This window comes from Pelobates fuscus, chromosome 11, assembly GCF_036172605.1.
Source record: "Pelobates fuscus isolate aPelFus1 chromosome 11, aPelFus1.pri, whole genome shotgun sequence".
Taxonomy (NCBI): Eukaryota; Metazoa; Chordata; class Amphibia; order Anura; family Pelobatidae; genus Pelobates; species Pelobates fuscus.
The window spans coordinates 37,713,764-37,728,640 of NC_086327.1; the positions used below are offsets into that span (position 1 = coordinate 37,713,764).

The 14,877-nt window shown below is 41.5% G+C and overlaps 1 protein-coding gene across 1 annotated transcript; it reads left to right on the top strand.

Annotated features, from left to right (window-relative positions):
• The first annotated feature begins 2,022 nt into the window (after positions 1 to 2,022).
• LOC134577053 (ferritin heavy chain B-like) lies at positions 2,023 to 5,343 on the top strand. The gene is made up of 4 exons (XM_063435694.1): positions 2,023 to 2,286; positions 4,090 to 4,236; positions 4,733 to 4,858; positions 5,008 to 5,343. Exons 1-4 carry the CDS (start codon positions 2,185 to 2,187, stop codon positions 5,161 to 5,163), a joined length of 531 nt encoding a protein of 176 aa, XP_063291764.1. The 5' UTR covers positions 2,023 to 2,184; the 3' UTR covers positions 5,164 to 5,343.
• Positions 5,344 to 14,877: the final 9,534 nt, after the last annotated feature.

Genomic DNA, 14,877 nt, shown 5'->3' on the forward strand with positions numbered 1-14,877 from the left:
TTCTTGGCTGCCCCTGACTACAGACACAGAATTATATTACAGACCAAAGCTTGGTATTTTGTCTGGAATTAGCTCAAAGTGAGGAACACCATAAACTAAACGTTTTTGGATAGAGGGAAGGAATTAGATTTGCAGTCATGGAGAGGGAATGCCAACAGGTGTGTTGCTTGGGTCAAAAAACACCCAGTGCTTTGCATCGAAAATAATTTTTCACCGACATGTACACACAGACACAGAAATACACACACAGGCACAGACAGGCTCACACAGACAGGCACACAGTCCCAGATATGCATAGGCAAGTACACACAGACAAGCAAACACAGGAACATACAGACACATGCAGATTCACACAGGCATAGAGAGACAAAGACAGACACACACGGTCAAACACATACATATACATATAAAAAAATGATGGCCCAGTAATTTGGAGGTTGTTTAAGAGGAAGACAGACTCAGCCCTCTAGAATGTAAGCAGGGCCCTCAACCCCCTCTGTTCCTGTGCGTTCAACTCCTCTGGTTACAGGTACTTGTCTGTAAATTCACCCATTGTACAGCGCCACTGAATTTTGTGGTGCTTTATAAATATTATTTATAATCATAACACTATTCCAGCAACAATGCCTGCCTTCCCTTCCCTGTACCCTACACTTCTGATCTCTAGCACAGACAGGGTTGCACACAGGGAAATGCGAACTGCCTTTTCTAACAGGGAATGGTCAGATATGCCAGGTTTAATCAAAGCAACTAAAACATTTAATCAATATTTATCAGTCCATCTTAGTGAAACATATGTATTCGTAAGTCATACTGAACATATCCAAAAAGTATTCCTAGTGGATTGCCAGAAGGTAAAGACTAGAGAGAGCAAAGTCAGTCTTATTTTAGACTGCAGTCATTTGTAAAGACTTTATAATCTGATAGCCTGGTCAACTCCTGATACTGAAGTCCACTGGGAACCATCTCAATGGGACAGTCCGGTACCGGAGAACATTGTGATTGTAGGTCACCAGACCATGCCAAACCTAAACAATTGTCTTGGCTTTACTTTGTAAATGAAGATTTAGGAAGCAGGTTGTCCATGTCTGATGCAGACACACTGGTGGCTGATGAAGCCAATGCAGGTCAGGCAGATCCAGCCACAGCAGCTACTAGGGAAAATCTGGCTCGACTTTGATGCCACAATATCACGGTCCTTCCTCTGTTTCTTTTTATCTCAATACCTGCCCTGCGTGCGTTATCGAAGGAAGAGACAGCTTAATGAATGGAGTGTCTCCAAGTCTCGCTATCTGAGGTTAGAGCAGACCAGTGACAATGGTCAATGTGACAGGCATGAAGTGGCAAATGACATGCACAGTTCTTGCCAATAGATATCCCAATAGAACTCCTTCTGTTTTATTCCAGGGAAGAATGGTGTGAGGATGCAATCCTTCTCCCCTAGCCAACACTCCCATAATAGTGGCCTGGGGTCTATTATTCCCACCCCCTCCTTGCCAGTTCCTAATACCAGTATGTGAATCTATACTAATACAAAAGAAACTAATTCATTGTTGACTTGATTTGTGTTCATTGAAAGTAATTTTTTTAAATTTATATTTGTTTCGTATTTTCTGGCAGAAACAAACCCAGCTTAACTACAGAACTTTAATTGTAATAATATAATAATTTGTTGCAATTAAAACAGTTATTTTTTACCCAGGTTTTCATGTATCTAACCACACATGTGGTTTATGTGTCTTGTGCATGTTCTAATCCAGTAAATGAAATGTGACACTGTCATTGAACCTATGTAACGAGTGCAAAACAATCACAAGTTTGCTGATATAATTTAACCCATTGCACAATAAGGACATGAAAAATACATTAACATTTATTAAGGAAGAACCTAGCCCTCTCTTCCAACCTGGCTTCATCTGACACTGAGCTGATTGGATGAGGACATAGATTGTAATGTAAAAGGAGGGGAAGACAACACCCACAGATCTGGTGTCACACACTATAAATACTGTCCTCTTTTGTGCTGTGATCAATCCTTCTCTGACTCTGAGTAGAGTTCTTGCTTCAACAGTGTTTGAACGGAGCCCTCTCTGAGTCGTCAGCTCTTTTTTTTAAAACAATCCTCTTCTATCATTACTTATTTTTTCGAATCTTTTTGCGCCACCAATCCACCAAAACACCGCAATGGCATCCCAGGTGCGTCAGAACTTCAGCAGCGACTGCGAAGCTGCCATCAACCGCATGGTCAACTTGGAGCTGTATGCATCCTATGTGTACCTCTCCATGGTGAGTATACAGCAGCTCAGTTCATTTTACAGGGTGCTTTGTTCTTACAAACATAATACTTATTGACTTAATTTTGTGCATGTCAGATGGTACACATCAGGCAACTAGAGGGTTAAATGATACTCAGTTTACCTACTTCAATCCTGGCAAATATTAAAACTTGATTGGATTGATTGGACAAGGTAGTAATCAAAATTGACCAAACGTAACCCCTTAAGGACCAAGCTTCTAGAATAAAAGGGAATCATGATATATCACACATGTCATGTGTCCTTAAGGGGTTAAAAATCTATCACATATCATTTTACGGTGGAGAAGTGCAGTATTCTTTAACTAGAGTGAGGTTGTGCAATAGTTTTACGGCTTATCCCCTGACTTAATTTTGACATTGGGGTGGGGTCGACTAAAACTTCCATCAGTCACTGCCAGGCATTGATTTATGAGCGCAGGTGCATCTCCTAATACAAATATTACCCTAATCAGAAAATTAAATGTCTCTGCTATTGCTTAGTCATACATTGTTTAGATTTTTATTATCCTGATAACTGTAGCACTGAAACATGAACATAAATATCACCCTAATCAGAAGAACCTGCTAAATAATGTTAAAAAAAAAAAGTAAAAAAAAAAAAAAAAAAAGGGCTGTAATACTGCAGTATTTTGATGAATTCAGAGCAGTGACATTAGGGTGTTGCTCAAATGATTCAAATAATTTTGAATTGATATTTTTTAGTGGGTACCAATAAATAATATTAATATATTCATTTTATTCATATTAAACGTGCCTAATATTGCTTGGTCATAAATTGTTTTGATTTTTATTATCTCAAAAGTCAGAGCCATGACAAGTGTCAGAGTATCACCTATAAATATTTTGTCCTTAAGGTTAGAATTCCTGTTGAACAGGTAAAGCCTCTCCTGCAGTATTTTTTGCGTAGCACACAGACATATTTTAACATTCTATTTCCTACCAATTTCTAGTTCATTATCGGGACCTTGAACAGTTGTGCTTATCTTATCACCAAACACATTACTTTGTACTTGGGCCCAGATAGAAGGGGTAAATGCAGAACAGCCTCGTGTTAAACATTTGTGACAATGTCTGAACTTGATGGACCCTAGACCCTTTTCAGGCTACATGTAACAAAATTGTAACAAATTGAAAACTGACGAAACAGGTCCAAGTTGTCGTTATAGCCCAGTTTGAGGTTAATTCCAGATCAGCTATTTTGCTTTTTTGTTATACTTTAGCATTTAGTGTATTATGTAGTGGACCTTGTGTTCTTTTATAAAGACATTTGATGCCATATGATAGAGAGGGTAGCAGGTTTTTATTTTTTTAAACATTTACACATATCCGCCTTTATAAAGTGTGCAATTAATTAAAACCTGTCTGCAGCTTAGTAAACATTTCAGTTGCCAGGTAAGCCAAACAGGCAAAACATTCTATAAAAATAATGAGGAAGAATCCCTGCTCTGTGTGTGTGTAAACGAGGAGGGGTGTATTTCTGTATATGAATTTCTGCACACATACTGTTTGTTATGCACGTGTGTTTTTATTGCATGATAACTCTGTAATCTATGTGTTGAGGTGCTGGGGTTTAACTAACCAGTGAGCTGCAGTGAAGCCACTACTGCCTCTGCCTCTTCTGTATTTTGAAAGTTGGATGTCAACTGACCATAGCTCATGAACGCTTGGAATCGTCTATCCTCTATCAGAATTAGATCGCTTCCTCTTACTTGTTCTGTTTTATAATACAGGTATTATGTTTAACATCCCGTTTCAATCCTATTCTCTTCCAGTCCTATTACTTCGACCGTGATGACGTTGCCCTTAAACATGTGGCCAAGGAATTCAAAGAGCGCAGCCACGAGGAACGGGAGCACGCTGAGAAGTTTCTGAAATATCAGAACAAGCGCGGTGGTCGTATCGTCCTTCAGGATGTGAAGGTGCGCACAGGGTGCAAGCTCGCTAACACCTGATTTTCTATCCTCTACTAAATACAAATCATGTAATTCCAGTGGATGCATTGGGGGGGAAAAAAAAACATAGTCAAATATGTTTTGTACTCTTTTTGATGATATTCAAATAAAGCTTTGTCTGGCACAAACCTCTATAATGTGCTCTCTTTCAGTCCTTGTGAATTAAGGAAGATGAATGACAGGAAATTGTCCCATTGTGATTCTATGTAGGGGACTGGCAAAAATATCTGCTCACTTGTGATTAGGTACTGAGATACAGCATCGGGCGATACTCCATCGGGTAGCGGCTACAAGTGCACTGGGGACATTATTATTGTTAGAGTAGTATGGGATCCGCTGAAGTTTTCTTTGCTACGGAATGAGTTACGAAACATATCTTTATATATATATATATATATATATATATATATATATCAACGTATTTGTATCCTTCAACAATTTAAGAATCTCCTTTTCCCACCAGAAACCAGAGCGTGATGAATGGGGCAACACCCTGGACGCCATGCAGGCTGCCTTGCAGCTGGAGAAGACTGTGAACCAGGCTCTCCTGGACCTGCACAAGCTGGCAACTGACAAGAATGACCCTCATGTAAGTGTTAAACATTTTCCTTGCAGCCACGCTTTTATCGACCTTTTAAAAAGAAAAATGGTATCAAGTCCAACATATTCTTTCTCACTTTACTGTTTTATTTTACGGTTCTCTTTCTAAATGTAATTTATCACTATTCTGTCTTATAGCTCCAAGACTTCCTGGAGTCAGAATACCTGGAAGAACAAGTGAAGGATATTAAGAAGATTGGAGACTACATCACCAACTTGAAACGCCTTGGGGTGCCACAGAACGGCATGGGCGAGTACCTGTTCGACAAGCACACCTTGGGAGAGAGCAGCTAAGATCTCCAAAAGAAAACCAAGCCAGCTATTTGTCTATCTTAATCACCTCTTTATTATCGAATGGAATAAATGAAATGATCTACCATCAATCCCTATACAGGGTTCTTGGGTTCCAAATCCTGCATTTGCTGCTGTGCTTGTCAACATGTTTCAATAAAAGTTTTTTTTCAGCATTCCAAATTTTAGTGGTGTCAATAATAGTTGTAGAGGCATATTGTGTATGTGCATCACATGCCAGGTGAATAAGATGAATATAAATATTAATAGTAACCTAGTTCAATATATACCATATTTTTCGCTCCATAAGATGCACTTTATTATTACTACAATTAAAGTGAGGGGAAATGTCTGTGCGTCTTATGGAGCGAATGTGAAGCTTTACTTACCTGTCTTGTAGCGTGGGCTGGCTTCACAGCGCGTACCGCGGTACAGGAACTTCAAATGCAGGTTCCGGTTTCCGTCGGGAGGCACTTCCTTTAAGTCCCGCCGGAAACTGGAACCTGAATTTAAAGTTCCTGAACCATGGTGCGCGCTGTCAAGCCGGCCCACGCTACAAGACAGGTAAGTATGTATAGGACACTATGGGACAAGGGGAGGGGGACACACTATGGGACAAGGGGAGGGGGGGGACACTATGGGACAAGGGGAGGGGGACACACTATGGGACAAGGGGAGGGGGACACACTATGGGACAAGGGGAGGGGGCACTATGGGACAAAGGGATGGGGGACACTATGGGACAAAGGGAGGGGGGGCACTATGGAACAAGGGGAGGGGGACACACTATGGGACAAGGGGAGGGGGGACACTATGGGACAAGGGGAGGGGGGACACTATAGGACAAGGGGAGGGGGGAATGCTATGTGACAAGGGGAGGGGGCACTATGGGACAAGGGGAGGGGGGACACTATGGGACAAGGGGAGGGGGGACACTATGGGACAAGGGGAGGGGGAGACACTATGGGACAAGGGGGGGCACTATGGGACAAGGGGAGGGGGGACCCTATGGGACAATGGGAGGGGGGGACACTATGGGACAAGGGGAGGGGGGACAATATTGGAGGGAAAGTGCACTATGGGATGAGGGGAGGGGGGAAACACTCTGGGATGAGGGGAGGGGGGAACACTATGGGGTGAAAACACTATTGGACAAGGGGATGGGGGTTAAAGAACACTATGGGACAGGGGAGGAGGGGTTAAAGAACACTATGGGACAGGGGAGGAGGGGTTAAAAATCACTATGGGACAGGGGAGGGGGGTTAAAGATCATTATGGGACAGGAGAGGGGAGTGGGTGGTAAGGAACACTATGGGACAGGGGAGGAGGGGTTAAAAATCACTATGGGACAGGGGAGGGGGGGGGTTAAAGATCATTATGGGACAGGAGAGGGGAGTGGGTGGTAAGGAACACTATGGGACAGGGGAGAGAAAAAATATTCTGAACAAACTGTCCCATAGTAAGAAACACTATGGGACAGTTTGTTCAGAATATTTTTGTTCTGGGTTTCCTCCTCTAAAAACTAGGTGCGTCTTATGGTGTGGTGCGTCTTATGGAGCGAAAAATACGGTAATACATTTTTTGCATCAGAACACAGTGTTCTTTAACATTTGGATTAGGGGAAAGGTTTGGATCACTCGTAAATGCTCTAGTTCTTTTTGGTTGATGTGTATTCTTCCCTATTTGGATTTGTACCTATGTATTTCCTACTAAAAACAAATAGTTTGACATACAGATTATATGTATTTTAAAATATACTCAAGGGTAACATCTGCTTACAATAAGGATGCAAATTAAGTACTCGCTCATTATTTAGCAGTTCTTATTGTAGCTTCGAATAATATTTTTGGTTAAGCTTTTCAAATGATTAAATAATTGTGGATAACCATACCAAATGCTTTTTTAATAAAATACATTAAAATATCAAAAATATATTACAGATAAAAAATATATCATATATAAAAAAATCTATATATAATTTTAAAAGTTTATTAAAAACGTATAAATCATTTGCTTATTAAAACAATTTTCCATTGAGGCCTTAACCCACAATGCCATACAAAATATACAAATAAGAGCAATGATCATTGTGATTATTTTAGATTTTCTACCCAAATGTACGTCACTTTAACAGAGACTTCCCAAAAAACCCAAACCAATAACAGAGGTTAGAATCTTTTCTAGCAATAAGCAACAGTTTTGACTATTTGGGAGATGTACACAATAAAGATATATACAACACAGATGATAAATAAATAAATAAATAACATATGAAGGATGGCAATTAGGACTGGGGCCAAATGAACTGTGTTCAGGTGCAAACAATTAAATTGGTTAACCACTGGTTAATTTAGGGGTCCTGGGGACACAATGTCTTAACTTCAGGGTGTCTACCTACCCGAGAATGTCCCTATATAATACACATGATTATATAATATTATTGGATACGTTTTCCCAATGATTCAATATTTTTGGATACACTTTATTATTATTTGATATTATATATCAGTATATAATTTTTTTTTCATGTTATATGTTTTTATGAAATTTTAAATATGTTGAAAAAATAATTTTAAAAGTTTAATGAAAAATATTAAATCATTTGAAAAGCTTATCCCAAAAATATTAAATCAAGGTCATAGTTCCTTTAAGAATCAATGAACACAGTCACCTTCCTGATTTTGTTACAACATTTTTGCATAAAAATAGATGTTGAAATTCTTTTTTTTTTTTTTTTGTCGTACTTTAATTCCTGTTTCCTATAACTCTGATGATAAAACCCACAAAAAAGCAAAACAGGAAATGTGAGGCTAGCAAAAAGTAACAAAAATATGGCAAAAGAACACACTAGTCTTGGAAAATCATGTTAGCTGAATATAATAGGTGCTTCATAGCATTCAAAATATAGATGATCAGAAATTGAATGATTTGCAAATTAATTTGATAGTTTAGTTGTCTAAAATGATATATGTGTGTACGTATTTTATATCAAATTTACCAACAATGTCAAGTCGGACAGGAATCACAATTTTGGGCCCATATACCAGGGTTTTTCTCTGATGTTTACTTTCCAAAGAAATAAATAGGTTTTAACAGTTGTGGAACTAATGTAGTGAGAGCCCTGGTGCAAAATTTGTTTTAGGCCCCCTTTAAGAGCAAGGGTGGCCAAAAGTTAGATCCACATCTGACATACAACTGCTACAATGCTATAGCAGCTAGGGATCTACCATTAGCTCATCCTTGCAGGGTTGTGTTTGTAAGCAGGGTTTGTGGCTTTTTAATGTAATAACGTTTTTGTCAGGAGTATGTGTGTTTTCATGTAGGGGTGTATTTTTATTTTTATATATAGTTTTGCCTTTTGAATGCAGTAATGTATTTCTATGTAATGCTTGTGTGTGTTTGAATGCAGCGTTGTGTTTGTATGTATTGTTCGCTTTTAAATGCAGGTGTGCTTTTGTGTCTAGTGTTAGTGTTTTAATGAAAAAGGTGTTTGTATATACAGGTGGTTCTCACTTTACCACCTACCTATTATACATCGGCTTGCACTTACGACCAGCTCTCTAGCGTGGGTTTAGAGGGATTGTTATGGCTTGGTGATTCTGTTACGCTACCAGGGGTGATTTGGGTTGGAACTCAACTGCAGCTTGTAAACTCCCTAATTACAATAGTAAAGAAATGGAGAATCCTTAAGTATCAATACTGTAGCTTTAAGAAAAGAGAGAATCACTGGTAACTTGATTCAACCGAAGTTTTAATAAGAGTTAAACTTAAATGAATTGCATTTAGGCAATAATCCAATAATAAGAATTGCAAGTAATTCAACAACACAAAGTTCAGTATTAAGTATTTCTTCAGAGATGCATTAATACGGAAAATTTTATCATACTTACCGTAATTTTCTTTTCCTGGCTATTATTCATGGCAGCATCACTTATGGGTAGCTCCGCCCCAATCAGGAACAGGACAGGACAAAATCAATTAATCAGACCAGGCTGGGTATAAAAGGTCCCTCCTCCTTCTATCCCACAGTCTAGTCCCAAAGCTAATAACAAAAAACAAGGGGGGGTTCGCTGATGCTGCCATGAATAATAGCCAGGAAAAGAAAATTACGGTAAGTATGATAAAATTTTCCGTATTCCTGGCTAATCATGACAGCATCACTTATGGGTAATACCCAAGCTTCACCATAGGGTGGGAGAAAAACAAAACAAACACATCCAACCAGATGATGCTGAAATAAGTTTAATTTAGATAGATTCAACAGAGGACAGAACACCTCTACCAAAGGACGTAGAGGAAGAAGCCAAATCCAGTTTATAGTGTTTGATGAAAGTGAGAGGAGAAGACCACGTAGCTGCCTTACAGATGTCGTCAGATGGAACCTCTGCCCAGTTAGCCCATGACATTGCTAATGCCCTCGTAGAGTGTGATTTGATCCTACTAGGAGGAACCAGGTCTTTCAACTGATAAGCCTTCACTATGGTATTGGAAATCCAACGTCTCAAGGTGGAAGTAGAGGCTGCCTCCCCTCTCCTGGGGCCAATAGGAAGAACAAACAACTGTTGAGACTTCCGAAAGTTAGCAGAAACCTCTATGTACTTAAGAAGGCACTGCCTGACATCCAATTCATGAAGTTTCACTTCTTCTGGAGTAGAAGGGGATGGATAAAAGGACGGAATAACAATTTCCTGTAGGATGTTAAAATTCGAGACAACTTTAGGCAGAAACTCTAGTTTGGGTCTCAAGATCACCCTGTCGTGGAACACTTGAAAGTGATTTTCACCGCAGGATAAAGCATGAATTTCAGACATGCGCTTTGCAGTAGTAACAGCCACCAAAAATAATGTCTTATAGGTAAGCAAGACAATGCCCAGCTCATCCAAAGGAGCGAAGGGGTTTTCAGACAACGCCTCCAGTACCATAGGTAAATTCCATGGAGGGGAGTAGTTCCTATTAGGTGGCCTTATACGGATTGTAGCTTTGAAGAATCTAGAAATCAGAGGATCCGATGCCCAAGATTTGTTGCAGAGAGCAGATAAAGCCGAAGCTTGGACTTTTAGAGTACTCAGACTCAGCCCCTTCTCCAGACCTGTATGAAGGAAATGTAGCACGTTGATGTTAGATGGCTGAAGAAAATTCACATTATTAACATGAGACCAGGAACGAAAAACTTCCCATATCTTATGGTAGCAGGAAGAAGTAGACACCTTTCTGGATTTAAGGAGAGTAGACACCACAGTTTCAGAGATCCCTTGAGCTAGAAGTCTCTCCTTTTCAAGAGCCATTCCCCCAAATTTAGCTGGCTGGGGTTGGGATGAACAGCTGGTCCCTGAGTCAAGATGTCCGGTCTGAGAGGAAGAGGCCAAGGAGGTTCCAGTCTCATCTTGTTTAGCAAGGGAAACCAAGGCCTGCGTGGCCAGATTGGAATGATGGCAATGACTTTGAGGCCTTCCTTCCATATTTTCCTCAGCAGTCGGTAGATCATTGGTAGGGGAGGGAACGCATACCCCAGATCGAAATCCCACGGAAGAGACAGGGCATCCTGTCCTTCTGCTCGATGATCCGCATGAAGGGAGTAAAACCTCTTCACTTGAGAATTGTGGTATTGTCAGGGTACCTGTGGTCTCTACCTCCGAAAGAGGTAGAGACTTAGCTGTTCCTCCATCCAGACGGTCTGATGGCTCCCTTCCCCGCAGTCTATCCGGTCATGCTAGGCCGGCCGCGAAGGAGTGACTGCCTTTTACAGCATCTAGGCAGGAAGTAGTCATCAGGACACTCCCCCGGAACGACCTGTCAGTCAATTGCTGCAGGACCAATCAGGACGCCTCGGAGGCGTGGTTACTGCTCTGAACAGGGTATTTAACAGAGCTTCTTTCATTAGCTCATTGCCCTGTCGTGGTTCTAGCTTGTTCTAGTCACTCAGTGCTTGTGTATTCTATTATCCCTTTTGGTTTTGACCCGGCTTGTTTACCTTACTCTGCTTATCTCTGTTACCCTTGATTCGGCTTGTCTCTCGCTTACCTGTCTTCTGTTACCCTCGACCTCGGCTTGTCTTTGACCATTCTATACTGTACTACTTACGTTAGTCCGGCCATTCTAAGGTCCGGTATACGTATCTGGCTACTGTTTGTACTCTGCGTGTTGGATCCCTGTCCCGATCCTGACATTACGACAGGGCCAATGGATCCTGCAAGTACAAACAGTCAGCTGGCTGCTCCTGATCCTAGGTTTGAAGCCATGGATCACAGAATGGATCAGATGGCGCTTGCGCTACAGGCTCTATTAGCTTGTGCCAATAACCCACCAGAGGAGATACGTAATACCCCTGTTTCTCCTGTCGGTTCAGGTCTAGAGGTAGCCACAGTGGGTACTTCTTCTCACATTACCCCCCCAGTACGCTATGGTGGGGCTCCTGAGAAGTGTCGTGGTTTTTTAAACCAAATTAGTATCCACTTTGAATTGCAACCTCGCTCTTATCCTACAGATAGGGCAAAAGTAGGATTTATTATCACCCTACTCATTGAGAAAGCTCTGAGATGGGCCAACCCACTATGGGAGAACGATAATCCATTAGTTTATAACTATAACGCATTTGTAGCTGCTTTTAGAAGAACATTTGACCCTCCAGGTAGAAAGGTTAATGCAGCCAGATTACTGTTGTGCCTGAGACAGGAGAACCAAACACTGGTGGATTATGCACTAGAGTTCAGGTCTCTGGCGGCAGAAATCAAGTGGAATGAGCAGGCGTATATGGATGTATTTTTGAATGGCCTATCTGAGGTAATCCTTGATGAGGTTGCTACCAGAGAACTCCCTGAGAATTTAGAGGATTTAATTTCGTTCATCTCTCGTATAGATGAACGTCTAAGAGAGAGACAGAACACTCGAGAGAGGAACCAGAGACCTTCTTTTAGGTTAGCTCCCGCTGTTCCAAGTCCTGACTCCACGATATCTTTGCTTACTGAACCTATGCAGATAGGGTATACCCGCCTCTCTGAGGAGGAAAGACAGCACAGGAGAAGAGAGGGTTTGTGTATGTATTGTGGAGCCAAGTGTCATTTACTCTCGAACTGTTCTAACCGCCCGGGAAACACTCGCACCTAAGTCTCTCTAGAGGACAGGCCTTGGGTGTTTCTATTTTGTCCTCTACTCCTGATTATAAAGATCACAGGCTTCTGCTACCAGTTTCCTTAACTTGGGGGAAGGAAGTAGTAATGGCTATGGCATTGATAGATTCCAGTGCTGCTGAGAATTTTATCGACCAAGCCTTTGCTAGTAAGAACAATTTCCCATCCCAGCTAAGGGAGACACCTTTGGCCGTTGAGGCCATAGATGGTAGACCACTACTAGACCCTGTTATCTTTCGTGAGACCATACCCATTAATTTAAATGTTGGTATCCTACACGTGGAGAATTTATATCTTATGCTCATTTCGTCTCCTTCCGTTCCCATAGTTCTGGGGTACCCATGGTTGAAAAAACATAACCCTATTATCGATTGGGAGTTAGGAGAGATACTCTCGTGGGGCCAGGGCTGCCAGGATCGGTGTTTGTGCAAGGTTTCTCCATTAGCTAATATTAACATACCGGAGAATCCTACTCAGTCCACAGAAAGACAAATACCAGACCTTTACCTAGACTTAAGGGCAGTGTTTGACAAGAAAATGCCGATTCTTTGCCTCCACACAGGTCATTTGACTGTAAGATTAAGCTTCTACCCGGCACTATGCCTCCGAGGGGCCATGTATATCCTTTGTCTGTTCAGGAAAACTCGGTTCTAGAGGAGTATATTCGGGAGAATTTAGAAAAGGGATTCATCAGGAGGTCTTCTTCTCCGGCCGGGGCTGGGTTCTTTCATTAAGAAGAAGGATGGCACGCTGAGACCTTTTATCGATTACCGAGGCTTGAATAAAATAACTGTCAGAAATGCCTATCCTATCCCACTGATTACCGAGTTATTTGATCGTCTTAAGGGCTCCAAAATCTTCACCAAGTTAGATCTCAGAGGGGCTTACAATTTGGTGAGAATCCAGCAAGGTCACGAGTGGATGACGGCATTCAATACCCGGTATGGCCATTACGAATACACTGTTATGCCATTTGGACTATGCAATGCTCCTGCAGTATTTCAAGATTTGATTAATGAGGTACTTAGGGAGTTTCAGCATGATTGTGTTATTGTTTACCTGGACGACATACTAATACACTCTAAGGAGATTGAGACTCACCATAGACAGGTCAGAAAGGTATTACACAAGCTGCTGCAACATGGTCTATATTGCAAATTGGAGAAGTGCAGTTTTGATCAGTCTCAGGTAGACTTTCTTGGATACGTGATTTCTGGGGAAGGTTTTAAAATGGATCCTGTAAAACTTCAATCTATTTTAGACTGGCCCTTGCCCAAAGGACTCAAGGCTATCCAAAGGTTTATTGGTTTTTCCAACTACTATAGGCGCTTCATTAAAGGATACTCCTCTATCATTGCGCCTATTACCAATATGACCAAACAAGGGGCTGATACTAAGTTCTGGTCTAAGGAAGCTCTGGGTGCTTTCAAGACCCTCAAGGAACTTTTTGCCTCGGCTCCCATTCTAGTCCATCCTGATACGACTCTGCCTTTCTTGCTCGAGGTCGATGCCTCTGAGACAGCAGTTGGGGCTGTTCTGTCTCAAAGGTTAGGGGTGGATAAACCGTTACACCCTTGTGGTTTCTTCTCTAAGAAATTTTCTGGGCCTGAGAGCAGATATGACATCGGGGAAAGGGAACTGTTAGCAGTCATTAAAGCCTTAAAGGAGTGGAGACATTTGTTGGAGGGGACCCTACACCCTATTACGATTTTGACGGACCACAAAAACTTGTCCTATATTGGGGAGGCTAAGCGCTTATCCTCTAGACAAGCTTGTTGGTCCTTATTCCTGACTCACTTCAATTATGTACTGACTTACAGACCTGGTTCTAAAAACTCTAAAGCCGATGCATTATCTCGCCAATATGAACCTTCTACTGTACCTGAACCAGTTCTTTCTTCTATAGTTCCGAAATGCAATATCATTGCTAATACGAATCTCAAAATTCATTCTCCGTTATTGGCCGAGATCATTAAGTTGCAACATCTAGCACCTAAACAGACTCCTGCGGGCCGTCATTTCGTTCCTCCTGCTCTTCAACTGGAACTTTTACAGTGTTTACATAATAGCAAGATGGCGGGACATCCTGGTATTCGCAAAACGTACGCGTTGATCTCTAAGGACTTCTGGTGGCCTGCTTTACGGAGGGATATTGAGGAGTTCATCGCTGCATGTGAAGTTTGTACTAAAACCAAACAACCCCATACGCTTCCATGTGGATTCCTGCAACCCTTGGAGGTTCCAGAAAAACCATGGTCCTGTTTGGCCATGGACTTTATTGTCGATCTACCTATCTCTAAAAGACAGACTGTTATCCTCACCGTGGTTGACAGGTTTACTAAGATGGCACACTTCATTCCCCTGCCTAAACTCCCGTCTTCTCCCGAATTGGCAGAGATATTCGCTAAGGAGATTTTTCGCCTACATGGGATACCCTCTCAAATTGTATCGGACAGAGGCTCCCAATTTGTTTCCCGCTTTTGGAGGTCCTTCTGCTCTCAACTTGGTATTAAATTAAACTTTTCTTCTGCCTATCATCCTCAGTCTAACGGAGCTGCTGAACGTACCAACCAGAAAATTGAACAATATT